The 20,291-nt window shown below is 44.2% G+C and overlaps 1 protein-coding gene across 1 annotated transcript; it reads right to left on the reverse strand.

Moving 5' to 3' along the window:
* Window positions 1-630: 630 nt before the first annotated feature.
* On the reverse strand, window positions 631-19,899 carry DUSP3 (dual specificity phosphatase 3). Its single transcript, XM_020972766.2, has 3 exons — window positions 19,693-19,899; window positions 12,979-13,205; window positions 631-2,036 (listed from the first exon to the last, which is right to left on the reverse strand). Exons 1-3 carry the CDS (start codon window positions 19,812-19,814, stop codon window positions 1,837-1,839), a joined length of 549 nt encoding a protein of 182 aa, XP_020828425.1. The 5' UTR covers window positions 19,815-19,899; the 3' UTR covers window positions 631-1,836.
* Between the last annotated feature and the right edge of the window lie 392 nt (window positions 19,900-20,291).

Raw genomic sequence — 20,291 nt, forward strand, 5'->3', positions numbered from 1 at the left:
AGGCACATTCTAAACTGAAGCACACAGCCAAAGAGGTTCCCTGCCATATGCTTCGGGGAAATGTTTCTGGTACACCTGGCTGGGTGACCCTAGTGAGAATGCTAGGTTACTGGAAGCTCCATCTGGCCTGGCAGCACTCCATCTGTCTCCTGGAGCAATGCCCCCACATACAGCAGGTCTTCCTTAGTCATGTGCTGAGGCAAGAAGGATAAAGAGCAATTAGGGATCAATACCAGTGTAATAAATGCCAAGTCATGACTGGGATGCCATTCCAAAGGAAAAAAGCAACAAAATCTCCTCAAAGCCTGACTTGGTTTGACAAGTCCAAAGAATATGCAGAAATCACATCGTTTGTTATCAGGAACAGAACAGGTTTTCCTAACCATCTGTAGAAGATAGATTAGTAGCACAGGTGAATTCCTTTAGTAGCCACTTACTGGGGGCGTATCCCTTTCCACTCATTCTAGCATCAATGTGTGAGAGGAGTGTGTCTGTCTGTAATGTGACCAACCCCAGACCCTTCCCCACCGCCTAAAAAAATGCAGGATCAGAAATGTGAGAAAATGTGATTTTGTTTGGGGATGGGGAGACAGGGAGAGAAACGTAATTTGCTCATTAATTAAGGCTCCATTCAGACTCTACAATATATTTTATTTCTGGTAGCTGCTTGAAATGTTCTGGTAATCTTGAAGATCAAATTATAAAGTGTGAAGACCCCCCCAAATCCCCGAGAGCAAGCAGGGGAATAGCCCCTTGCTATAATGAACCTGAGCAGTCTCTTCCTGCTGTCATGCTTCCTAAAGATGACAGACACATACACATCTTCCATAATTGGCTGATGCCCTCCCTCTAAATTCTGAACAGAAGCCAAACCAAAAAGGACATCCAGATGCCCGACATGCCCATCACCTACTCCAAAACCCTCCAAATGGTGACATATTTCTATACAGGCTGAGCCTGGGTACTCTAATATAAACCATGCCAGGAATATTAATCTTCTAATGAACTAAGTGCATATAATGGACAAAAAAATTTCTGGATTCAGGCTTTCCAAGAATTAATATAAACATTATAGGGAACAGGGAAAAGAGGACAAATCCCCTTATTTTCTCTTCTTTTTTTTAATATTTTCTACTCCTCCAGTTTCTTTTCCTCGGTGCCTTTAAATTAAGGCTTTTTTTTTCCATGGGAATCGCTCAATCACTGGCATCCTGGGGCCCTGTGAACCAAGGGGGGAAAGAGAGGACAACCTGGCTTTGCTATCCAGCCCAAGCTGCCCAGATAAGAGAGTAAAGATGGGTGTAGCAGATACATGAGTGTGCAGATCTGGGGTGGGGGGGGAGGGCACCAAGGATAAGCGGTCACCAGTGCCTTGGTGGAACGGCTCATCCAGAGCTTGAAAATGCTGAGGGCAAGACCCTGGAGGAAGGAACCTCTACCAGGTCTGCTCATCTTGGATTCTAAAAGGATCTGAATTTGGACAGCTTCGAATACTAGGTTCCGTGCCACAGTGAGGTGAAGATAAATGTCACCAGGCTATCAGGTCAGCATCCCATCTCTGGGGAAAGGGAAAGCATTACAATTCACACAGAGTAAGGAAATACCCAAGTTACCAGGAATGACTGTTCTGAAGAAGCTCCCTTCCCTGAAGCCTCCTGCAGATGACCCTGGGGCAGGGGACCTCTTTCAGAAAGACTCACTGGAAGGTACTTAAACGGGTAATTGGAAAGGTGCCTGTAGCATAACCTAACCTGGTGGGGCAGCTTGCTTGGGATTTACTCAATGACTCCCCGACCAAAAGCCCCCTGGCAGACCTAGTCATCGATTCTCAGTGGGTTACAATTTTCCTTCCTTAATTAATTTTTCATTCAACTGGCAGAGCTGGGTCAGGAAACCATCGTTGGGGCCAATCTCCCGGTTCTGCCTCACGAGGCCCAGTGCAGTTCGGACATCCATCTTTTGGCAAAGCATGAGGTATGCGATGACCAGAGTAGGAGAGCGGCTATAACCTTCTCGGCAGTGAACAAGCACCTTGGCTGTAATGAAGATCAAAAAGAGAGAAAATCACAACAGCACTGGACCAAAGACCGTAATGGAACATTAGCACACCATAAGAAATGACAAAAGGGATAGAATTCAGAGAAAATCTGTAGGAACTGGTGCAAAGTGACCTAAGGAGAACTAGGAGTACAATTTATCTAGTGAATACAAGCATTGTAAATGACTTAGGAACTCTGATCAATGCAATGACCAATCACAATTCCAAAGGCTGACAATGAGGAAGGCCTTCCATCTCTTGGCAGAGGGGTGAGGGACCACAGGTACAGAGTAAGGCATACATTTTCAGTCAAGATCAATACAACATAGGGGCAGCTAGGTGGCACAGTGGATAGAGCACCAGCCCTGGAGTCAGGGGGACTTGAGTTCCAATCCAGCCTCAGACATTTGACACTTACTAGCTGTGTAACCCTGGGCAAGTCACTTAACCCCATTCATTACCTTACCAAAACAAAAAAAGATCAATACGATATAAATTTGTTTTGTTTGACTACACTTATTTGTTACAAGGGAGATCTTTTCTTGGGGGAGGGAAGAGTGGTAGAGAGTTGTTGGGGGAAGGGGAGAATGAGAGCAATGCAAAAAAAAAAAAGACAGAAAACAATCAATGAAACATGTGAAAAATATACAAAAGAGAGCTGAAGGAAGTTCAGAAAGGTATCATAGATAAACAAAATAGTATTAGAACCACCATGTTAAATTAATTAACATAATTTAAAAAACCAAATTGTATATGGCAGGCTGATGGTTTCATAAACAGTCCTCCTTTTTGTATATGAAAAAACTCACCTTTGTTGAAAAAAATATTTTTAAAAAAATCACTCCAACAGACCTATCTGGGGCATGGGATATAAACCAATACGACCAGGCCCCCATTGAGGGTCTGTGATCACTCACATTCATCTGGCAAGGGAGACTCCTTATTTAGTAGCTGATTAATCTTTACCATACAGGTCAAGTCCTAGGGAGCATTGCTAAGCTAAAGGAACTCACTCTGATGGCTCAGAGGGAGTAAATGAACAAAAAGCTGGTCTCAGATTCAGGACTACCTGGGTTCGAGCTCTACTTAGACTCATACCGACTTCTGGGACCACAGGAAAGGCCTCAACCTCAGTACCCCCAGGCAGCCCTCTAAGACCAAGCTGCCTACCTGCACTGGAGAAGTGCATTTCCACACCAGGATTCTTTGCACTAATGAGCACATCAAACAAGAAGACAAATATTTCTGACCATCTCTTTTCTAACATGTCTATTTTGCAGCACCCTCCAGGCCTTTAGGGCCTCTGTAGTAGGTAGGGGAATTTTGCCATTAACTTCTATTCCCATTTCACCTGTTTTGGAGTCCTTTTTCAGATCATAAAGTGAATCTCTTCAGGAAATTTATATTTTGTCTGACTTGGAAGTTCTAAATTTTACCTGATATTTTCTCCATTCACCAAATAAGTACAAAGTGCCATTTACTCATTAAATCACAGCCCCTAAATATTGCTTATTTCCTGGCCCCTACTTCAACCGCTGGGTTGAGATTCCCGTTCAGGCAGGGATTAGAACAGAAGAGCTTAGAGATCCATCCTTCCTCCCCATCTCTATGATTCTTTTTATCCACTAGGTGACTTCAGGAGGATGCTTCCAAACCCAGCCATTTTCAAATGGAGAGGGACCTGAATTCAAACCAAGCCCCTCAACGGGTTTTCAAGAACAGAAAAGACACCCCACTCAACAAAACCAACCCTCTGAACCCAGCATGATCTGTTTCTAGGGGCAAATGCTAATGAAAATCTATTAGACCAAGGGTTTTTCAGCTTGTCTGTGTCACAGTTGGGTAAAATTTGGAGACCCCTTCCCAAAATAATGTTTTTAAAATCATAAAATAAAACACACAGGATTACTAAAGACACTGATGATGTTGAAATACAGTGACCAAAAATGCACGCCCACAGGCACACACACCTGCAAAGTGTATCTCCCCCATCCACAGGTTAGGAAAAGAGTTAGTGCTCGACCCTGCACATTCCCCTTCTCTAAACAGAAACACAAATCCAAAGCAATTCCCAGACTTTTGCTTCAGGGAAATCTCCTGCCAGATGGCTCACTTCCCAAGCAAACTAATCAAGGACTGAATTTCCTTCCCCCAGTTCCAAAGCCACAGAAGCTAACCCGGGGGCTCATTTTCTGGGTCCCCTCACTCAGGAGCAACTTCCTAGTTCAAAATGCCATCAACGTGGAAGTGAGGGAAAGGCTGATATCCACACACATTATGGTTACATAGCTTTTAGGGGCTATCTAATTCAACCCTTCATTTTATAAATGAAGAAACTAAGGCACTCGCTCAGGGTCACACAGGTAGTAAGCGGTGGTGCCAGGATTTGAACCTCAGGGGCAGCTAGGCAGCACAGTGGACAGAGCACCCGCCCTGGAGTCAGGAGGACCTGAGTTCAAATCTGTGCTCAGACCAAACACTTGACACTTATTAGCTGTGTGACCGTGGGCAAGTCACTTACCCCCAACTGCCTTGCAAAAAAAAAATAGGATTTGAACCCCAGTCCTCTGACTCTCCAGTCAGCACTGCTCCCACTGTTCCATGCTGCCCTCCGTTCACATCCATTATTTCATCTGATGCTCATTAACAACCTTGTGAGGTGGGTAGTGTAAGTATTTTTATTTTATTATAACTATTTTTTTTTTTGGAGACAGGGTCTCCCTATCCCAGGCTGAAAGTAGAGTGGCCACTTTGTCCCAACTCCATTACTGACCTGCTCCATTTCCAACCGAGGCTGGTTCACCTCCCTTGGGCAGCCTGGTGGACCCCTGATCCAAGGGGGCTCACCATATTGATGCTGAATTTGGTGCAGATACCCAATTGGCTCAGCCCAGGATAGCTCAGAACTCCAGAACTCAAGTGATCCACCAGCATCAGCCTCCCCATAGCTGGGATTCAGGTATGTAATACCAGGCCCAGTTATATCCATTTTATGGATGAAGAAACTGAGTTCCATAAGTGAAATGATTTACCCAAGGTCACTCAATTAGGAAGCAGCAGGCCATGTGCTGACCCTTAAGTCCAATTTACTTTCAACTACACCAAAAATGGCAGAAAATGGTTATCTGCTTTTCAAAGTCCCTAGTAACTCTATGGAGTTACTTATATTTATTATTAGCACTGTCTCTAAAGCACAGCAATGACTTGCTTAATCTGCACCTTAAAAAAGCCTCTTCCAAAAAAAAATTTTTTTAAAAGCCTCTTCCTTAAACACTGAATTTTTTACATGGCACAAGAAAGCATAACCTTAATTCTTTAAGTCAGGATGTTCCCAAGATCATGCCCCAAACATTAGCGAGACAAGGTGACTAGGCAAGAAAGTGCTAGTATAGAATGGACTGGTCAGAGTATGAAGTCACTTTATATTAGTTTTGTCATTAATTTTGTCATTCATTTTATTATTCATTCTTTCTCTCTATAATCTTTAATCTGAAGAGACCAGTCAAAATGTTGGAGTAGGAGGAGCTACTCTCTCTCTCTCTTTCTCACACACACACACACACACACACACACACACACACACACACACACACATGCTTGCTCCAAATACTCCACAAAGACCTAACAAAACACCAAACCGAATCCTGATGAGAAAATCCAAGGAAAAATCACAGAGTCATTTCCCTAGACCAGTTAGTTCAGCAGAGACAGAGACTTGCAATGCTGGAGATGGAGTCCAGCCAAGAAGTTGCCACCCAGAGCCTTCCGTGAGGAGACTGTGTCTTAGGGCAAGAAGAGGTCTAGGGTCCACTACAGAGGGGCCTGACTGCCCTGGGAGCAGGAGCAGGTGCCAACTGGAAGCTCTGTAACTCATCTCCCAAGCTGGGTTTGAGCTCCCACGAGGACAGAGGAGGGGGCCTGAGCCTAGAGGCCTGAGGCTGTGTACTGGGCAAGGAGCAGGAACAGAAGCAAACACAGCTCTGTTGTTGTATCAAAGCAGGGTCTCAGATCCAGCCCCCAGCCCCAACTAAAGCCTGTAGCAGTAAAACCAGGGCAGAGAAGCACAGATCAAAGAGGAACTTGCAGTTCTGTCACTCTGAAACGGCAGGGCCTTAAAGCTAGCTGACTTACAGCAGTCATGTCTCTGAAGAACTTTGGTATTGGGGGTAGCTAGATAGCGCAGTGGATAAAACTCTGACCTTGGAGTCAGGAGGTCCTGAGTTCAAATTTAGCCTCAGACACTTGACACTTACTAGCTGTATAGCCCTGGGCAAGTCACTTAACCCTAATTGCCTCGCCAAAAAGAAAAAAAAAACAGAAAGAACTTTGGTATCGATTGTAAGACATGGAAGACACTGGCATAGGGCTGCCCAGCCTGGTGCATCTGTGTCAAAAAAGGCGCTGTGCTTTATGAACAAAGCAGAATTGCAGTAGCTCAAAAGAAACATGAGCTGCACAGTTTTAGAGGCATCCAAATATTCATATGGACTATTTGTGCCTGACCTGTGGTATGGTCAGCCGCAGCTGGACACACTGCACATTGACCACAACATTGTGATGTCATTTTGGTCCTCTTTGAGCAAGAAGGACAAACAAACAACAACTGAGATCCAACCAGGAAAAAGCCCACAACGGTGTTTTCTGGACTCCAACACAGGTGAGGAGCTTGTATCACTGAGACCAGGAGAGTGTTCATCGGACTTTGCCCAAGATTACAAAGTTTTGAGCACACTGAAAACTTGCGAGGCCCCATCCTGAGTCACTTCTAAGACCCTTGAAGAATACAGAACTCAAAAGCAGAAGAGACAGCAGCAGGAACCCTAGCAAACAGAAAACTGGAACAAGCTGGGCCCTCCCTCCAGAAGCGAGCAGAGCCCGGCCCTAACAACAGTCCATATTCGGGAAGTAAGGCTAGAAGAATGAGTAAACACCTCTCACCATGGTGTGGTTACTGATCTAGAGCCAGACATCCTGGAGAATGAAGTCAAGTGGGCCTTAGGAAGCATTGCTAACAATAAGGCTAGTGGAGGTGATGCAATGCCAGCTGAGCTATTTAAAACCCTAAAAGATGAAGCTATTAAAGTGTTGAACTCAATATGCCAGCAAACTTGGAAAACTCAACAGTGGCCACTGGGTTGGAAAAGATTGGTTTATGTCCCAATCCCAAAGAAGGGCAATGCCAAAGAATGTTCAAATTACCAAACAACTGTGCTCATTTCAAACACCAGCAAGGTTATGCTTAAGATTCTGCAAGCTAGGCTTCAGCAATATGTGAACCAAGAGTGACCAGAAGAGCAGGCTGGTTTTCAAAGAGACAGAGGAATCAGACACCAAATTTCCAGCATTCACTGGATTATGGAGAAAGCAAGGAAGTTCCAGAAAAACATCTACTTCTGCTTCACTGACTACACTAAATTCTTTAATTATGTGGTTCCCAACAAAATGTGGCAAGTCCTCAAAGAGATGGCAGTACCAGACCATCTTACCTGTGTCCTGAGGAACCTGTACGTGGGCCAAGGAGCGACAGTTAGAACCAAACACGGAACAACTGACTGGTTTAAGACTGAGAAGGAGTATGACAAGGCTATTTGTTATCACCTTATTTAATTTACATACTGAGTATATCATCCAAAATGCCAGGCTGGATGAATCAAAAGCCAGAATTAAGGCTGCCAGGAGAAATATCAATAATCCCAGATGTGCAGATGATACCACTCTGATGGCAGGAAGTGAAAAGGAATTAAGAAGCCTCTTGATAGGGTGAAAGAGGAGACTGTAAAATCTGGCTTACAGCTTAACATCAAAACCACTGAGATCTCAACTGGTCCCATCACTTCCTGGCAAACAGAGGGAGAAGGAAGGGAAGCAGTGTCAGATTTTATATTCCTGGGCTCAAAGATCACTGCAGACGGCAAATGCGACCGTGAAATTAAAAGACACTCCTTGGAAAGAAAGCTATGATAAATCTGGACAGTGTACTAAAAAGCAGAGACATCACTTTGCCAACAAAGGTCCAGATAGTCAAAGCTACAGTTTTTCCAGTAGCAATGTCTGGCTGTGAAATTTGGACTATAAGGAAAACTGAGTGCCACAGAATCAATGCTTTTGAATTATCATGCTGGAGAAGATTTCTGAGAGTCCCTTGGACAGCAAGGAGATCAAATCAGTCAATAATGAAATTAATTCAGGCTATTCACTGGAAGGTCAAATATTGAAGCTGATGCTTAAATAGTTTGGCCACATAGTAAGAAGGCAGGACTCATTGGAAAAACCCTGATTTTGGGAAAGACTGAAGGCAAAAGGAAAATGGGAAGGCAGAGGATGAGTTGGATAGAGAGTATCATGGAAACAATAAACATGAACTTGGACAGACTTTAAGAGACAGCAGAGGGAAAAAGGGCCTAGCATGCTATGGTCCACGGCATCACAAAGAGTCAGACATGACTGAACAACAACAAAGTTATCATGGTGATAGGGAGGTCCAAGAAACAAATTCAAAAGAAGAGAATAAGTGCAAAACATCTTCAAGCAAAACTCTCAAAGAAAAACGCAGTTTGGCTACAAGTTCCTATAAACAGAATTCTTAGCATTCCTGGGAGAAGTGAAGAGTTTTTTTAAAAAGAGTTAAAGTGATTTCATAAATCAAATGAGAGTACAAGAAGAAAGAATTGGAGAAGAAACGGGAGATTCGAAGGAAAGAATTGCAAATGAAATTAACAGCTTTTAGCACAACAGGGGCAAAACTTTACTCAAGCATAAGACCCTTAAAAAATATAAGAATGGACACTAGATAGAAGTTAATGATTCTATGAGACAACAAGAAATACTAAAATGAAGTCAAAAGACTGAAAAAATAGGAGAAAATGTAAGGTATGTCATATAAAAAATTGGCTTGGAAAACAAATTAAGAAAAGATCATTTAAGGATCATTGCCCCCCCCCAAAAAAAAAGAAAGAAAAAAGGAGTCAGGACATCATGTTTTGAGAAATCATGAAAGAAAACAGTAGATGTCTTAGAACCAGAGGGCAAAGTAAAAATAGAATCTCCCGGTAACTTCCTGAAAGAAATTCCAAAATAAAAATTCCCAGGAACATAATTACCAAAACTGAGTTCCAGGTCAAAGAAAAAATACTGCAAACAGCCAGAAAGAAACAATTCACATATTGAGAAGCCACAGTCAGAATTACATAAGATTCAGCAGCCACTTTTCTATAAAGGAGTGGAGAGCTTGTGATACAATATTCCAAAAGGCAAAAGATATAGGTTTACAACCAAGAACAACTTACCCCGCAAATCTAAGTATAACAATCCTGTAAGGGGAAAAATCATTCTTTAAGAGAGGGCTTCTAAGCATTCCCAACAAAAAAGAGTAGTGATGAGCAGAAAATCTGAAATGTAAACAAAGGAATTAAGAGAAATATAAATAGGTAAACAGGAGAAGCAATTATAAGAGACTATACAAGGATGAACTGTTTACATTCTAATAGAGGGAAGCGATTCAAGTGTGCCCTCAGAAGGCTAACATCATTAAAGGTCACAGAGGAAGTCAAATAATAAGAAGGCTGGAGAGTAGTTTTGTTTAAGCTTTAATGATCTCAGAACAAAAGAAAAGAGAGGGAAAAGGAATATACTGAGTCGGGGGTGGGAGGGAGAGTAGGTGAAATTATCTCATATAATTGAGATGCTCAAGTAGAAGACTATATAAACAAGGAGGAAGGACTGGGGTAAGTGAGCAACATTTAAATCTCTCTTTTTTTCTGAATTGGTCAAAGGAGAGAAGAATACACAGTTGGGTGCAGAAATATATTCCACTCAACAGGGAAATAGGAGGGAAAGGGTAGGTAGATTCTGGGAAGAATTAGTCATAAGCAAAAGAAACTCTAGCCATCAATGGTGGATCTTGAAGAGGGGTTTTAAAAGAAAAGAATGTAATTGGGCTCTGTGTTAAGGAAAGAGAAGAGAAATAGAGTAGAAGCAGATTGACTCTATAAAATTTAAAAGGTTTTGCACAAACAAAACTAATGCAGGTAAAATTAGAAGAGAAGTAACTAGAGAAAAAAATCTTTGCAGCAAGCTTCTCTGATAAAAGTCTCATTTCCAAACTATATAAGCAAATGATTCAAATTTATAAGAATAAGAACCACTTAAATAAGAGCCATTCTTCAGTTAATAAATGGTCAAAGGCTATGAACAGGCAGTTTTCAGGGGAAGAAATTCAAGCTATCAATAAGCTATATGCAAAAAATGCCCCAAAATCACTATTACATGGAGAAATGAAAATTAAAGCAACTCTGAAGTTTTACCTCACACTGATCAGATAGTCAAAGTTGACCAAAAAGGGGAAAGGATAAATATTGGGGGCATGGGCAGGCTGTGAGGAAAGCAGGAATATGAATGCACTGTTGGTGGAACTATGAATTGACCCAAACATTCTGGAAAGCAATTTGGAAATACTTCCCAAAAGTTACTAAACTAAGAATAACCCTGAAATCCATCAATAATAAACCATTACTAGGTTTATACCCCCCAAGGAGATTAAATAAAGAAGAAAAGGACTTGTGTATGCAAAAATATTTATAACAGAGCTCTTAGAAACTAAAGGGTGACCATCAATTAAGTTAAGGAATAGCTGTACAAATTAAGGTCTATTAACATAATGGAATACTGTTGTACTTTATGAAATAATGAAAGGGATAGTTTCAGAGAAACCTGGGAAGAATTATGTGAACTAGTGCAGAGTCAAGTGAGGAGAACCAGGAGAAAAATTTTAGACAACAACAACAATATTATAAAGACAAAGAACTTTGAAAGACTTAAGAACTCTGATGAATACAATGGCCAGACACAATTCTGGAGGATGCATGATGAAATATGCTACTAGGTGATAGACTCACAGTATAGACTGAAATATGACCAAAGGACAAGTTTTTGGACATAACCAATGTGAGAATTATACATATATATACAAACACACACACATACATATATGATTATATAGCATATATAATGATATAAAGAGAATTATATATGTGTATATATTATAGTATATATAAAATATATATTATATAACATATAGTATGTATGTAATATATAATATAGTCTTTACTTACTGTACATATTTGTTACAAAGGTTACTTTCTTTGTCCAAAGGGTAGGGGGCAGAAAGGGAAAAGTATAGAGTAAGAGACAACAGATTTTTGTTAATTGAAAAATAATAAAATCGTATGTAAAAAAAAGTCTTCATTACGGTTCCTTTCTTACTGCCTACAAAATAGGCCCAAGTCTCCCCTATCTTTCACCAGCTCTACCACTCTACTGTGTCATTCTTTATTTTTCCTCCCCTTCTCAGTTAAACTTCTAGGGAAACTTTCCCATTTGTGGGCACTTCTCTTCTGTCTCTCAATACCTTGCAGTATGGATTGTGACTTCATCACTCAGCCGAAACTGCTCTCCAAAGTCACCAACGATCTCACTGACAAATCTGATGTCTCTTTTTCCCTTCTTGACCTCTCTGCAGCCTGTGGCACTGTTTGCCACCCTCTCCTTTGGGATAATCTCTCCTCTCTGGATTTTCATGACCTGGCTCAGCTCCCTCTACCTGTCTGGACACTTCTTTTCAAGTCTCCTTTGCTGCAACGTCACATCATACAAGGACAGATTTAGAGCTGGAAGGAACCCTAGGGTCCATTAAGTCCATACCCCTTATTTTACAAAGTAAGAAATTCATCATCTATATATCATGGTCCCTAACTGTAGGTATACCTCAAGGTTCTGTCCCGAGCCCCTTTGCCCTTCTCTGTCTACACTCTCAGTGACCCCTTCAGCTCCAATGGTTGGATTGATTAGTACCTTTGTACCCAGCCCCGGTCTCTCTCAATGGCTGCCTTCCATGCCTGGAATGCACTCCATCTTCACGTCCACCTATTAGAATCCCTAGCTTCCTTCCAGAATAACCTTCCACATGAAGTTTTTCCAGTCCCCGTCCCGGTGCCCCTCCTCCAAATTTGTGCACACCAGTATGTGTCATGTTTTCACCCACCTCCCACCCCACCCCCCAACCCCAGAATTTAAGCTCCTTGGGGGTAAGGATTATTTTACCTTTTGTCTTTTCATCCTCCAAGTCTAGCACTGTGCCTAGCACACAGGTGGAGTTTACTAAATGCTTATTAAACTGAATTGGAATTGGAATGGGGCTGAAAATTTCTAAGTGGTTGTTAAGTCACTAGACTATTTTAGGGAAGATCACAAAGGAGAGATGTCGTTTGAGGGCAGTGATGAAAAAACATGGAAAAGCAGCAAAACAAACAAATAACAACTGTAAATGAGAATGGCTGAGCAGGATCAGCTGGCCTTTTTGCACTCCGGCCACCTAGGATTTCCCTTAGGCACTGCTACTTATCTGTCAGCAGGACTGCTGTGTTTTTGCTGGAGACCCTGGAGGGCTTAAAGGGTTTCTGCAATTATACCAGCAGGCAGTCACTGAGAACAGCTCTGGACCAATGCATTATTTTCTTTCATTATTTTTTTTTTCAATTAACAGGCATTTATTTTCTCTACCTATCACCCTCCTCCTCCCTCCCCCCAGTTTAAAAGAAAAAACAACAACAACAACACAAAAAAACCCTGTAACTAATATGCATAGTCAAACAAAACAAATTCCTACACTGGTCATGCCCAATAATGTGTTAGTTAGTCCACGGGCAATGCATTACTTAAATAATAGTAATAACTAGGAAAAGGTGTTGCTTCTCAAGGCCTAAGTCAGAGTATTGATCAAAGATAAAGTTCGGTGGTCTTGGAGGGTTTGGAGCCCACTTGCTAAGCAGACAGGTGTGCCTAGAGAGAGCCCTATGTCCTGGTCACTTCCATCCCATTCTAACACAGCACCAGCTCCTTGCCTGTCCCTGGGGCAGTAATGATGCTTCAGGAGCCGTCCTTACCATCCTTCTGGGTCAGAGCTTTGTCAATGAACTCTGCTGCCTTCTCAAAGAAAACACTGAGGTTGAACTCCTCGGTGTCGTTGGCTTTGATGCCAAGGTAGGTGATGTTGGTACCTTCGTAGAACTGGGCAGTGGTGTTCACATGCATGAAGGACTTCCCCTCGGCAGCATTCAGCACATGCGTGATACCCAGCTGCTTCAACTTGGAGATGTCCTGCGCCACAGTCCTGCATGGCAAGGAGGACCAGAGAATGAATCATGCATGTGACAGCTTGCACAGCCCCAGGGGTGGGAGAGATGGAGGGCTGCTTTCACCAGGCTCCTGTCTGCCTCAGATTGTTAATAAAACTCAGCAGCTACCTCTCATGCCTTCTGTCAGTCTAGAGAAGCAAATACCTTGCCTTACTCGCAGCTGAAATTCCTTTAAGAGAGTTGTCTGCTCCTATTAAAATGTGAGCATTTGGAAGCAGACTGTCTTACTTTTTGTTTTTGTATCTGCAGTGCTCAGCACAGTGCTTTGTACATAATAAACATTTTTAAAATCTCTGTCTCCATCTCTCCCCTCTTTTCTCTCTCTGTCTCTCTCCCCTCTCTTCTTTTTCTCTCTCCCTTTTTCTCTCTGTCTCTCTCTGCCTCTCTTCTCTCTTTTTCTGTCTCTCTCTCTGTCTCTGTCTCTCTCTGGCTCTTTCTCCCTCTCCCCCCCTTCCCTCTTCTTTCTCCCCTCTTATGCCTCTCCCTTCCTCCCCATCTCCCTTCCTCCCTCTCTCCCCCCTCCCTCCTTTCTCCTCTCTCTCTTTCCTCTCTCCTTCCCTCCCTTCTCTTTTCCCCCTTTACCCCTAAATTCCTTGAAAAAGTACTCATCAGTTGCTGTTTTGGTTAGTATTACTGTTACTTTTCCTCCTTTTCTTATTTTTTGTTATGGAAGGGGCAGGGGAAAAGGGAGAGAGATATTTGGAAATGAAAGCCATGTGAAAACAAAAGATATCAACACAATTTTTAAAAAGAAAAAGTAGTCTATACCTAATGCTTCCATTCCACCCATTCTCTCTCCTTAATCCCTTCCAACCTGGCTTCCACCCTCACCATATCCTGGAAGCAACAGCAGTAGCACCTGACATTTCACAGAGTGCTCAACTTGGAGTCGGGAAGGTCTGAGTTCAAATTGTTCCTCAGACATTCACTAGCTTCATGACCTTGGGCAAGTCACTTAACTTCTCCGGGCCTCAGTTTCTTCATCTGTAAAATGAGGACAATAATAGTATCTACCTCAGGCTTGCTATGAGACTCAAACCAGATAATATATGTAAAGCATTTTGCAAACCTTAAAGTGCTCCATAAATCTTAGCTATTATTGTTATTGTGACTATTTCTGTTGCACTATAAGATCTGCGAAGTATTTTATGCGCATACACTATCTCTTTTGAACCTCATCTTTCTATCCTGTGGGGGAAGAAAACGGTATTACCCCTAGCCGCCATTTTCTAGTTAATGGCTCAGAAAGGTTAAGTGATTTGGCCATACCAGCAAATGTTTGAGGTGGGATTAGAGGACCACATGTAGAGCTGTAAGGGACCTTAAGGGTCCACTGAGTCCAATTTCCTTGTGTTACTCCAAAATGGAGAAGCCAGGTCTATCCGATGCTAAGTCCAACACTCCACCCCCTCTCCCATAATGCTCCTCGCTCTGTCTATAACACTCTTTCCCTACGGATAGTACTCTCTCCAAGGTGACCAGGTCTCCAAAGACCCACTTCTCCCTGAATCCAGTGGCCTTTTCTCAGCATTCTCCTAGGCCCCTCTTCAGCATTTAACAATTGAATCCCACTCCTCCCTCTACTTGGCATGGCATCTATACATTCTCCTCCTCCTGGGCCAGCCACTCTTCCTAGGTTTCTTCTCCTAAAGGCAGGCATTCCTGCAGTTTGGGTCATCAACTTTCTTCTCTCCCTTGAGAATCCTATTTGCTCCCAGGACTTCCACCATGACCCCTACATAGATGGCTCCCAAAACTCTATCTCCAAGCCTGTCTCCTAAGCTACAGACCCACATCTCCAAATACATAGTATAAGAGATCTCCATCTGGACATTTGCCTAGTGCCTCAACCATAATAATATATCCCCCATTTGCTAAAGTCTTCCCCTTACCTTCCATCTATGCTATACGTACTAATTCATTTACATGTTGTTTCCTCCATTGGAATTTTAAACTCATTGAAGACAAAGATTATTTTTGCCTTTCTTTGACCCCCTAGCACTTAGAAAAATAGTACCTGGCCCAAATCAAGTGCTTAATAAATATTAATCAATTGATAAATATATTACCCATGTCCCCAAAACCTATTCCTCCTTCTGATTTCCCTATTTTTGTCCAATGGCACTGGTATTTACCCAACTTCCTATGTTCATAGTCTTGGAATTATTCTTCCCTCTCCTTTACCTCCCACATTCCATCTGTTGGTTCCACCTCTCTGCAGCATCTATGAAAGCCATCCCCTCCTTTCTATTCCCACTGCCACCATCCTAGTCTAGGCTGTGGGTACCACCCACTTAGACTACTGCAGTTGCCTCTATTTCCAGTTTCTAAGGAAAGGGTGAACCTTTCCCTTGATGATGATAACCCCTCCATCACTAAACCTTGCATCCTTCCCTCCCATCTCCTCTGTAAACCTTGCTCTAGCAATCATTTTCTCTTTCTAACATACCTTCAATATCATCCTTTCTACTGATTCCTTCTACTCAGCCTAAAAAGTATGCTCAGATCTTCTCTCTCCTTAAAAAATCTTCCTTTGACTCAGCTACCCCTCAAATATTGTTCTCTTCTCTCCTCCCCATCACTGACAAATGTTGAGCGTAATCTACACTTGTTTCCTCGACTTCCCCATCATCCACTCAGCTCCTTACAATCTGTCTACTCTCCCCAGCACTCCACTGAGACAGTTTCCCCCAAAGTCACTAAATACAATGAGTGGCCTTTTTGGAGTCCATAGCCTCTGCAGTAGCCATCCCCTCTTAACTGCTACCTTCTTCTCTTCCCTTAGTTTCCATGACAATGCACTCCCATGACTTGCTTTCTATCTCTTAGAATCCTCTCATTTCTTGGCCCGCATCCTTCACCTGCTCTCAGATGTGGGTGTTCCATAAAGTTCTCTCCCTAGCCCTCTTCTCCATATTCTCAGAGCAGTGATCTCACCCAGTCCCATGGCTTCAATGATCCATCGTGAGGAGCAACACGGCTGCTCACATCAGTAGGATGAGCTAGGAGTCACCACCTATAAGCCTTTCAGTAAGATGGAGGACCACTAGACCTTATCATCTACCCTACCATGGATGCCCCACTCTTGCCCAAGCACTGACAATCTGCCTTTCTGGTGCAGCCTGTGGAATCTGGCCACGAGGCCTACAGTTGAACTCTCTTACATAAAGTTGACTCCGAGCGAGATTTCCTTGGGAGCACAAACTCACTTTTTCTATCCATATCCCCAGTGCTAACCATGACTCATTAAGCTGCACTGACCCCCTATTGTCTTTCCTAAGATTAAATTTAAACTTTACTAATTGTCATTTTAGGGACAGGCAGGTAGTACAATAGGGTAGAGTGCCAGGCCTGGAGTCAGGAAGACTCATCTCCCCAATCTCAAATCTAGCCTCATATGTACTAGCTGTACGTACCCTGGGCCACCCTGTTTGCCTCAGTTTCCTCATCTATAAAATGAGCTGAAGAAGGAAATGACAAACCGCTCTGGTATCTCTGCCAAGAAAACCCCAAAAGAAGTCACGAAGACTTGGACAAGACTGAACAACAACAAAAATTATCATTTAAAGGGCCCTTTTACAATCTGGTCACAACCTACTTTTCTAGGCTTTTTTTACAAATCACTCCCTGCCTTCACATACTCTATAATCCAACCAGTTTTCCTGCTGTTCCTCACACACGAGAGTCCATCACCCCCATCTCTGTGCCTTTACAGACTGCCTCCCTCCCCTTACCCCTCATGCCTTCAATGTCCTCCTTCCTCACCTGTACCTCTTAGAATCCCTGGTTTTCTCCAAGGCCCCTCCCCCCACCATTCCTCCTACTTACAGTGCTTGGAAATGGCCTTGTATTTATTTTATATATAATTACACTGCGAGGTAGCATGGTAGATAAAACCCTGAACATAGTTGGAAAGACCTGGCACTTACTAGCTTTATAACCCTGGGCAAGCCATTTAATCTTTATTTCTCAGTTTCTTGATCTGTAAAATCAGGAGGTTGGACCCAAAGGCCTCTAAGATCCTTTCCAGGTCTTAATCTATGGCTCTATATGTATGTGTTCGGTTTTCCCAGAGAGATTGTAAGCTCCTTGAGGCCAGGAGTGGTTTCATTTTTGTCTTTTCTCTTCAGTGCTTAGTATAGTGCCTAGCATGTTGTTCAGTCATGTCTGACTCTTCATTTGGGGTCTTCTTGGCAAAGATACTAGAACAGTTTGCCATTTCTTCCTCCAGCTCATTTTACAGATGAGGCAAACAAGGTTAAATGACAGCCAGTAAGCATCACAGGCTGAATTTGAACTCAGTTCTTCCTCAGTCCAGGCCTGGAGCTCTATCCAGTGTGCCACGGAGTTGCCCCTGGCCTGACATACAGTAGGCATTTATTAAATGCTTGCTGATTGATAGAATTCCCACTGCAATCCCAACTTCTCCCCTCACGTCCTCTAGGCTAGACCCATCATAGTAGCTTCCTTAAATGGTCTTCCCAATTCCGGTTAGCTAGAGGCAACTAGGTGGGTATAGGGGAGAGAATGCTGAGCCTGAAGTTCCAATCCATCTTTAGATACTCACTATGTGACCCCTGGGCCAATGAACTTAACCTCTGTCTGCCTTGGCTTCCTCAACTTTAAAATGGGAATCACAGTAACACTGCTCTTCCTCCCAGAGTTCTTGTGGGGATCCAACGAGGTAATATTTGTAAAGTTCTTAGCACAGGGTCTGGCACACATAGTAGGTGATTGATAAATGTTCATTCCCTTCCCTTCCCTAATCTATCCCTTCCTCTGTATATCCTTCTTACTGCTGCTTAAGCGATCTTTCTAAGGTATCTCTCTGTGTGATCATGTCAAACTCACACCTTCAGTGGTTCCACACTGTTTACTAAATAAGTACAGGGCAGCCCATCCCTTTGGAACACAACTCTTATCTAGCTGCCAACCCGACTCCATTCTTCTTCCCCTTCATTCATTCACGGCCTTGCCAAAGTGGACCACCAACCCTTCTCATCCCATCTTCTCTTCTCCCCAGTGCCTTGGATGACTCCCTACCCCGATGCCCGTCTCTGACTGTTGGGAGTCCTTCCCTTCTCCTCAAGGCCCACCTTAGACACCCCCTCTTCATAGATTCTTCCCTGCCTCCCCCCAAAATCTCCTCTCTGTGAAAATGACCTCTTCCTCCTCAAATTCCTCACTGCACTTTCCTAGCCTCCCCTTTGCCCTCCTCTCACCCTCTCCTGACTCAAAATTATTTGAGACAATCTTCCCTCATGAGATGAACAGCTCCATGAGAAAAAGGTTCTGCACCATATCAACCTTGGTAGCTCCAGCACTCAGGAGTGTCTTGTACATATGTAAAAAGAGTTTAAATGTCATACTTGTGGAAAGCTGACTTGAACAGCTTCCTACCAGGTGCTTTTGCCTCCACTACCTTCCTCTCCCCAATTTACCACCACATGTGACCTTCGTATGGCTGCCAGTCATCTAATTTAGGTGGCACAGTGGCTAGAGGGTTGGACTAGGGAGTCAGGAAACCTGAGTTCAAATCCTGATTCAGATACTTACTAGCTGTATGATCTTGTGACTTAACCTCTCTCGGCCTGTTTCCTCATTGTAAAATGGGGGTGGGGTGGGGGAAGAGGGAAAATAACACCTAATTCATCAAATGAGATAGCTTCTCATTTGTAAAATCACATAATCTCATCATGTAAAGGGTAGCTGCCCCCATGTAAATGTTAGCTAGTAATAGCAGTAGAAGTATTTAGCAGACACCCCTCAAAAAGCAGAACTCTAGGTGGAAAGTAGAGAGTAATGTGACTGCCTGGCTGGGTGGAAAGGTGGGCCCAGGGCAGCTCACAAGCCCTGCTCTGAAATGCCCTTACAGAGTTTCAGTTCCCCTTTTTAGAGTTCCCTGGCAGGCAAAGTTCTAATTCTGAGTCTATGACATCAGTCCCCACAGGGGCTGGGGCAAGAATTTCAGAAATTTGTCGTGACTTTCACTGCAGATCCTGGCAGCAATTATCACATGACAAACCAAGAAACAGACTCTAGGTCACCTGTTAATGAAAATGCCAACCTGCACACCCCCCAAAATAGACCTGCCCCACCCCAGCTCCGAGGCAGCTGGACACCCTTGCCAGTTCCAAACTCACATTCCCTACACCCTGACCTTGCCCAGCCCAGTCCAGGCCCACCTTTACTTCCCAGACCGGGGGTGGCAATACATTTCACCTTTCCAGACCAGGGGGTGTCAATAAACTTGACTTTTGCAGCCCCGGGGTAGCAATGAACCTGACCTTTTCGGGGATGGGGGTGGGGTGGGGAATGCACTTGACCATCCCGAGCTAAGGGCAGGGCTGCTCCCCTCCCCCAGGGAGGACAGCCACAAGGGGGAGCTGGGGGAGAATGTCCGGGGATGGGGCAGGGGGTGTCATCTTCGGCCCGAGCCCCCACCCCACCCCGTAAACTCACGCGTTGCCCACGTAGATCCTGGGGATCACCTCGTTGCAGGACTCGCTCGGGAAACTGTAGCAGCCGCCCTCCGACAGCAGCTCGTTCAGATCCCGCACCGACAGCCCGTAGGGCCCCGCCATGACCGAGGCGGGGGCGGGGACGGGGGCGGGAGCCCGAGCCCGGGCCGTGGAGCCGGACGCCCCTGGCCCGCCCAGCGGAGCTGGGCGGTGGCTCAGCGGGGGGCCCGCCCCCCGCCAGCAGTAGCCCGCCCCCTGGGCGTGCCCCAGCTCTGGGTCCTCATTTGCGCCAGCCGCCACCCCCGCCCTGGGAGCGTCGCGCCTGAGCTGGGAGCCGGCAGCCTGGTGGCTGGCCTGCGAGCTATCCAGCGTGGAGGGTGGACCGGTCGGGCGGGCGACCGTCCTGACTAAGCAACTGGACCCCAGATTCTAGCTTTGGGGGTTCGGCTTTGTGAATAGGTTCTGGGTGGGGAGGGGACAGTCTGGGCGCGCTTCCCGAAGTGACCCCTTCGGAAAACAGACGCTCTGAGTTCTAGTTCTGCCCTCTGACTTTTGACCTTGAGCAAGTTACATAAACTCTCAAAGGGGGCGGGGGGAAGG

The sequence above is a fragment of the Phascolarctos cinereus genome, unplaced genomic scaffold (assembly GCF_003287225.1).
Source record: "Phascolarctos cinereus isolate Bilbo 61053 unplaced genomic scaffold, phaCin_HiC Scaffold_5;HRSCAF=322, whole genome shotgun sequence".
NCBI lineage: Eukaryota > Metazoa > Chordata > Mammalia > Diprotodontia > Phascolarctidae > Phascolarctos > Phascolarctos cinereus.

Bases quoted from the DNA above. Each gene is read 5' to 3' on its own strand.
- DUSP3 (XM_020972766.2), bottom strand. From the start codon at position 19,814: ATGGCGGGGCCCTACGGGCTGTCGGTGCGGGATCTGAACGAGCTGCTG. The intron at 13,206-19,692 runs GTGAGTTTACGG...CTTGCCATGCAG, and splicing joins AGGATCTACGTGGGCAACGC to GACTGTGGCGCAGGACATCT. The intron at 2,037-12,978 runs GTAAGGACGGCT...TCTTCATTACAG, and splicing joins AGCTCTGACCCAGAAGGATG to CCAAGGTGCTTGTTCACTGC.